We start from the raw sequence: 8,178 nt of genomic DNA on the forward strand, positions 1-8,178 counted from the left end.
ATCAGGAATCTTGAGATGCAAGTTGGTCAATTGGCCAATATGTTACAAAGTAGACCTCAAGGAAATTTTTCTAAGTAATACAAAGGTGAATCCTAAAGAGTAGTGCAATGCGATCTCTTTGAGGAGTGGGAAGAAGTTGGAAGAGTCAGTCAAGAAGTCTATACCTGCACCAGAAGTTGATGTTGAGAATGAGGGTAAGGTAGAAGAAGAGGTTATTGAAAACCTTGAGAAGAAGCAGTCATAATTGGGTTATGAGCACCACATCAAGATTCCATATCCTCAGCAAAGTCAAAAGAAGACACTTGGCAAGCAGTTTTCGAAGTTTCTAGACATTTTTTGAAAACTTCACATTAACATACCTTTTGCCGAGGCACTTGAACAAATTCCAAGCTATGTGAAGTTTATGAAGGAAATCTTGTCAAAGAAAAAGAAGTTGGAGGATTATGAGATAGTGGCACTAACTGAGGAGTATAGTGCTATTTTGCAGAAGAAACTACCTCCCAAGCTTAAAGATCTGGGTAGTTTCGCGATTCCTTGCTCAATAGGAGATTCTGTTATGACCAAGACCTTATGTGATTTAGGGGCTAGTGTAAATTTAATTCCCTTATCTATTTTTTGGAAGCTAAAATTGGGAGAAGCTCGACCCACTATGTCCTTACAAATGGCAGACCACTCGGTTAAGCAACCTCATGGAGTAATTGAGGATGTCTTAGTTAAGGTTTGTAAATTTATCTTCCCTGCTGATTTTATTATTCTATATATGGAGGAAGATGCAAACATTCCCATTATTTTGGGAAGACCATTCTTAGCCACAGGGAGAGCACTAATTGATGTACAAAAGGGGGAGTTAAAGTTGCGAGTGCAAAATGAAGAGGTAACATTTGATGTTTTTGCAGCAACTGATATTCCAACTTGTTGTAGAGTGGATGTGGTTTGTAGAGGTGGTAATAATTTGGAAACCACCAAGAGAAAAACCAATGTTGAAATTGGTAGTCGATGAGTGAGGTGGACTTGACCCGAGTTGAAGTTTAATGAAGGAAGTGAGTGTCCAGCTGGAGATGTTAAATAAAGCGCTTTTGGGAGGCAACCCAATGTTATTTTTAATTCCAAGTTTTTATGTGTTTGTAATTTTTATTTTCTGTTAAACTCTTTTTAATTTTTGTTTTTAGGTTTAGATTGTATTTTCAATAATTTTTAGTTTAGTTTGTGATTTTTGAATCGTGAAATACATGAAAAAAGAAGTAGAAGAAAAAAAATGATTATTTTGAGCTGCAATGCCTGGGGCAAACTCAACTTTCCAAGCACTGTCTCCACCACCTCCATTTTGATGATGTTTAGCTGGACCGTTGGTGAGTTTTCTTTCCTTTTCCTTTTCTGTCACATCTGGGACAATGTGTCAATCAAGTTTGGGGGATGAGTCTTATTGTTTTGTGTGTTTGTGTTGTGTTGTTAGTTTGTGTCTATTGTTGTTTGAGTTTTATCTTAGTTAAGTGTTGTGTTGCGCTTGTATGAATCAAGTTGTCAATACGAGCCTATGATATGTAAGAAAATGTTGTGCAAATTTTCGAAATTTCTGATCGATTGAATCTGTGTGCTTGGTTAGACTTCATTGGTAGATTATTTCGATCCATGAAAAAAAAATTGAATGTTTAGCCATGATTGAAAAATTCTTCGCAATTTGAATTTGAAATTGTTAAAAAAATTTGGCTTGTGGTTTGATGAATGGATGAATCTAGAACTTGTTTGTTTATCATTTGAGACGAAATCCTAGATGAGTTATGCTTAGGAAAGCGATTTAGGAAATTTCTTGGAACGTTTGAGCCTTTCAAGCTAACCCAAAAGTAATTTTACATTGTTACCTTTGTTGAGCCTAAAATTATACTCTTTTTTGTTAGACACCAATTGTGAGCCAAATAGACACTTTTGTTAGTTTTCATTCCTTTACCAAACTACTATGAGCATATGGATAAATAGTGGGGAATGAATTGTAATGGGATGTGATTAGTTTTTGTAATTTGGTGTATTGTAATAAAGAGTAAAAAGGTTGAGAATTGAAAAAAAACACAAAAACAAAAAAATAAAATAAAAGAAATTTGAAAATCCAAGCTACACTCTTGTTATGCTTTCACAAAAACAAGTTTGGGGGAGTTTAGTTTGAAGAAAAAAAAATGAATGATCAAGTTAAATAAGTGTTTCTCAACCTTTACTTGGGTTCATATGGGTTTGTCTTTGGAAATTTTTTGAGTGAATTGTTGGTTTGTAAGTTCATATGCTTATGGTAATTTGAAGCCTAAATGACATATATCTACCCAGTGCCTAAGCCTTTTGTTATGAGCCTAAAGTCCTAATGATTCTTGAGCATGTTTTGTCTACATTAGTGGAGGGTGATGAACATCGCAAGCATGTTGAGGGTTTGATGGAGTGTTTTGGCATGCATACATAGATTAAATTACTGAGTAATTTTTGTGATTATGGTTGAATATGCACTCTAAGGATCGAAACAGATTGTTGATGTGGTTTAACTGAAATTCTAGATCATTTAAGAAATTGGATGTAATGACCCACTACTCTAGACTTTTGGACCATTAACGAAACTATACATACAAATCCTTAATTAACCTTACATTTGCAAAAATACCATAACTTTATTAGAAAAACTTGTAGAAATAAGAGTTACTTACATAAAATATCAAGTAGGATATGGGATCCCGTTGTTTGAAAAACAAAACATAACATGATTTATAATAAAAAGGGATTACATAATAAGTGCGGAAAATACATATAAAGACCATAAAAACAAGACTACATCCTCGAAAATCGAACTCTCAACTCCTTGACTCCATTCACCACCGATACACATTCCCCAAGCATCCACGAATCTTACCGCCACTATAGCTATTTTCCTGCACATATAAACAAAAAGGAATGAGCCTAATGCCCAGCAAGGAAAAATCTAACACATAGTCCATATACATAAATTTCATAAGAAACATAAAAACTTAACATAACACTTATATCATGCACATACTATAATGGCCATTATTACTTGGGGTCCCATAGACTAATCAAGTCATATGCCCAATAGATTAGTGGGGTCCTACTAGCTAAGTAGGTCATATGCCCATAATCTATTTGGGGCTTGATAGTCAAATGGGTCATATGCCCAAGCCTACAAACATACATATTTCATAACATATTTTATAACATATTTCATAGCATAAAACATAAGATAACATAAGCATATAACATATAGAATCTATCCTATTTTCCTTACCAAAGTTACTGGGATATGAGGACAGAGTTGGGACTTTTGGAACACTCCTAAAACCATATATAACAGGGTGAGTAGATTTGAAGAAAAAGAAATGAAAGGAATGGAAGGACTAAACCTTGAGAAAAATACTTACCAAAACTTTTTTGCTCAAGAACTTAGATTTCCTAACCAAAATAAAAATTAAGGTTAGAGGCTAAGTAGAAGACTATGAGAACTTAAAAGAACAAGTACAGAAATGAACTAGAGTTTTGGGTTACCTTGAAGACTTGTAAGACCAATCTACACCTCAAACCGAAATACTATAAAACCTTACTTCCCAGAGTGTTTGATAAGCTTATGATGATCAAGCTTATGATTCCCCAACCCAGGTGTTTACACTCTCACACTCACTTAGCACTTGCAGCCTCTGAACTTAGAGCAAAAGATGAATAATGGCTGGGAACTAGGTCCTATTTATAGAGTTTAGGAATGAAAGGATCTTAATTTTACTTGAATAAAAATAATAGCTTTTTAGGTGAAAATAATTTGAATTATTGTTCAGCAGAGGCTGAAGACTCGTTCAAAAAGATGCTGGACTTATCAAGAGGTTGAATGGCTGAATGGAAAACAATTTCAAAATGTTTCAAAATATACTGAAGGAGGCGATATATCACCCCTTGTAGGCGATATATCGCCTGGGCCAGTATGCCCGAGGCTGTCATGCATCGTCTCATGTTTTCCGTATCTACGTGCTGCGATATATCGCCCCCTATAGCTGCGATATATCGGCACACGCTGATTATTTAAACATGAAATTACACATTTTTAGCTAAATTTGAATGGGGTAAACAGCCTTGACTAAGCCCTCAACATATTCAAAGCTGCTGACTGACCTTATAGCATTCAAACTTTACCCCTTATTAAATTTAATCCTCAAAATACTTAATCCTTAATCACCCATACATAACATGTGCTTAAAATCCTATTGGTTCTTATCTAAACCTTATAGTATAATAAATATTATCCTTAATATCAGTCATATTAATCAAACCTTAGGTTAACATCAATATTCTTAAACTATAGGTTAAACTTAGAAAATCTATAAGTACTACTATGAGTGTCCAAATAATTCCTGGTCTGAACCAAAAATCCACAGTTACAAAGATAATACTATAAATACTATAACACTACTATCTAACTAGCTAAGTAAAGTTCTTGGACTCTACATTGGAATCTTGGACTTTTGTGTGCGATTTTCAAAAATTGAGACTAATTCAGTGTTGTTGACTTGATTCATAAGTTTGTGTCGTCTGTGTTTTTGAGTTTTCTAGTTTTGTGAGCTTAGTGTGAATCTTTACTCAAGGGCGAGTAAAGGTTAAGTTTGGGGGAGTTTGTTGAGTCGAGTTTTGTGTTGTGTTTAGGTTGTGTTTTAGTTAGCTTTTATTAATCTTTTCAGTTGTTTAGTGCAGTATTATTCTTTGTGTTTTTGCATGTTTTTAGGTTTTAGCTTATAAATAAAGGAAAAGAAAATTGGAGAAAATTGGCTTTTTGGTGTTGATTCCATGAAAAGATGAATCCTCAAGAAATTTTATGGCTTCAATGAATTTTCAGGACCAAAAGCACAAAATTGAAGAAATTGTTAAGGGCTGCAGCGCTATGATGCGGCCCAGTCCAAGGAAGAAAGCCTCTTATTCAGAAAATTGACAAGGGTCGCGGCACAAGAACTGAGGGCTACAATGCACCTAGCTTTGTCTGCCCAGAAAATTGACACGGGCCGCTACACTTGAAATGTTGAGTTGCGGCCCGCATTTATTCTGAAGAAAAAAAGTTAGGGTTAAGCCTAATTTCGAGAGGAAAGAAGGGGAATTTTGGGGAGGATGGTTTTGGGAGCAAGGAATACATCGTGGAGCCTCTCCATTCACTCTCTAGAGTTCTTTTTCTTCTACCCTAGAATTCGAAGTTATTATTCATTGTTGTTTATGTTTAGAATGATGATTATGAACTAAATTTTGTTTCTAGGATTTTTAATGTAATCACTTGGATCTTTGTTATTTTCTATGAGGAATTTATGATTATTCACTTTTATTCGAAATTATTTGATCTTTTCATAATGCTTGTGAATGCTTGATCACCATTTGCATGATTTATTTTTTTGATTCAAAATCTGAAAAGTGAGTATTGATTATGCTATGATTGAATAATCACAATTTTCATATTGGATGAAAATACCTATATGAATTGTGTAGTTTTAGGATTATTGTGTTCAATGCATTTTATGTGTTGGAATTTATCACAAGAATGTAGAAAATTCACATGTAAATTGTGTTCTTTGTTTCCTGAAAAAAGAGTAAGAATCATTTTTGTTAATCCGCTATTAGTTTAGGAAGAAAAACTGTGAAGTCTGATTAGCAAAATAGTTGATGAAATTAAAATCCTAGTTCTTTATTTTTTAAGTTTTTACAATCGTTTGCTTTCTTTCATAGTGTTATTTTATGTTTATTGCTTTTGTTATTTTAATAATTTTTAAACCAATGTATTGTTGACCAAATAGAAATAGAAAATTAATTTGTTGGTAATTAGTAAATCAATCTCCGTAGGAACGATCTTTATTTATCATTGTATTACTTGTGTCAATTATGTGTACTTGTGTATTAATTTTAGCAAAAACTCTGCTGGAGCAATCCTATAAGGTACCCTAGACACTGGCTCTTTCCCTGGCGCCAGTTCAATCACAAACTCAATCTCCCTGTGTGGAGGTAACCCTGATAAGTCCTCTGGAAACACATCCAGAAACTCACAGACTAACCGAGTCTGTTCTGGTCCCATTGGCACGACCTTAGTGGTATCCACCATACTAGCTAAGAACCCGATGCATCCTCCCTGCAAAAGGTGTCTAGCTCTAAGTATTAATATCATAGGTATACGGGGTCCATGCATAGTGCCAACAAAAACAAAAGGATCCTCACCCTCTTGCTCAAAAGTTACCATCTCCTTCTTACAGTCTATCGATGCCCCATACTTCTCTAGCCAATCCATACCAAGAATTATGTAAAAATCAGTCATCTCTAACTCCACAAAGTCAACTGAGAACTCCCTGCCATCCACTATAACTTGTAGTGACATAATCCATCTCCTGGATACCACTAACTCTCTAGTAGGCAATACTGTACCAAACCCCATAGAAATGAAGTCACAAGGTCTACACAACCCATCTATAATCCTACTAGCAACAAAGGAGTGTGTAGCACCCGAATCAATAAGAACAGTGTAAAAGGTCCTAGCACTAGAAAGCTGACTTGTAACCACTGAGGGACTAGCCTCGGCCTCTATCTGGGTCAAAGTGAACACCCGAGTTGGCGTCAGGCTGTCCACTTTCTTCGTCTCTTCCTTTCTGGCTCTCGGGCAGTCTTTCTTCAGGTGCCCCGTACTACCATAAACAAAACAATCCCTTGCATGGAACTCCCCAACATGGCTCCTCCTACACCTAGGACACTTTGGAAATGCCATCCATGTCTCACCGCCACCCTAGTGGCCCATCTGCACACCTCGTGGCCTCATATCTGGCCCTAGAACTGAAACTGTGTCTGGGGTCTTCCTCTTCTGATCACTGGGGCATGTGCCCTTACAAAAGCCGAGAAATGGAGGTCCCGACCTCCTAGAATCCCTTATGGCTGCATTATCATGCCAGATCTTGTTCTCAGGGCTCTTAGCTGTAAGCGCCTTCTCCACAGCCTGTGCATAGGTAGTCACTCCCGGCACAATAGTAATGCGAACATCTCGAGCTATCATAGGCTGTAGCCCCTGTAGAAATCCCTCTCTTCTGGTCCCATCAGATTTCAGGGCATAATCGTTCACTGACATGTTACACTAAAGTAACCTACTGAACTCCTCCGCCTTCGCAGCCTTAACTGCATCGTTGTAGTATTTCTCATTGAATAAAGTTCTTAATTCTTCCCACTCCATTGTGGTAACTGCTTTAGTCTGGGATACCACCTCCCACCATATTTGGGCATCCTCCCAAAACACATAAGTGGCGTAGGACACTCTCTCATTACCACCTACCCTCATAAAGTCTAGGATAGTGGTTATCATGGTCATCCATTGCTCAACCTTTAGTGGATCAGAACTGTTGTAGAGTCCAAGAACTTTACTTAGCTAGTTAGATAATATTAGTAATAGTAATAGCTAGTAGTAGTTATAGTATGTTTATTACTGTGGATTTTGGTTCAAGCCAGGATTTAGTTGGAAAATCCTAGCAATAGTTATGGATTTTATAAGTTTAACCTATAGTTTAAGAATATTAATTATAACATAAGGTTTGATTAATATTGCTGGTTATTAATATGATGATTATTATAACCTAAGGTTTAGATAGAGCCAATAGGATTATGACACTTGTCATATGCATGATTATTAAGGAATCATTATTTTAATAAGGGAAATATAAGACTTAGTCTTCACCAGAATCTGTTAGGATCATGATATTTATTTAGATATTTAGACTCACAATTTTATTTATTTGTGGATTAGGTTGTTATTTAGATAATTAAATAGATTTTTTTTTCGTAACTTTAGGGTACTGTAACTTCTGACCTATTTTTAACCAAGTTATGTTATGAATTTTGAAAAATAGTATTTCTAAAAAGTTGTAGATAATTTAATTATCTTTCTAACAGTGTAAAGATATTCTAAATCAGAGTCCTACAGCTCCCAATATGTTTATTTTACTGTAGGTTAGTTTAGTGTTACGGGATTTAGAAAGTTAGAAGTTAGGATTCTATATTAAATTTAAATTTAAATTTGGATTATAATTAGAAGATTTTTATTCGTTAGGATTCTATTTTTAAATTTAAATTTGGATTATAATTAAAAGATTTTTATTCCTAGAACTCAATAAATAGGACCTAGCACCAAGCCTTTTCATT

General features: G+C 35.3%; 1 protein-coding gene across 1 annotated transcript; it reads left to right on the top strand.

Annotated features, from left to right (window-relative positions):
- The first annotated feature begins 403 nt into the window (after positions 1 to 403).
- On the top strand, positions 404 to 1,000 carry LOC133823710 (uncharacterized). Its single transcript, XM_062256556.1, has one exon. It carries the CDS (start codon positions 404 to 406, stop codon positions 998 to 1,000), a length of 597 nt encoding a protein of 198 aa, XP_062112540.1.
- The last annotated feature ends 7,178 nt before the right edge of the window (positions 1,001 to 8,178 follow it).

This window comes from Humulus lupulus, chromosome 3, assembly GCF_963169125.1.
Source record: "Humulus lupulus chromosome 3, drHumLupu1.1, whole genome shotgun sequence".
NCBI classification, from domain to species: domain Eukaryota; kingdom Viridiplantae; phylum Streptophyta; class Magnoliopsida; order Rosales; family Cannabaceae; genus Humulus; species Humulus lupulus.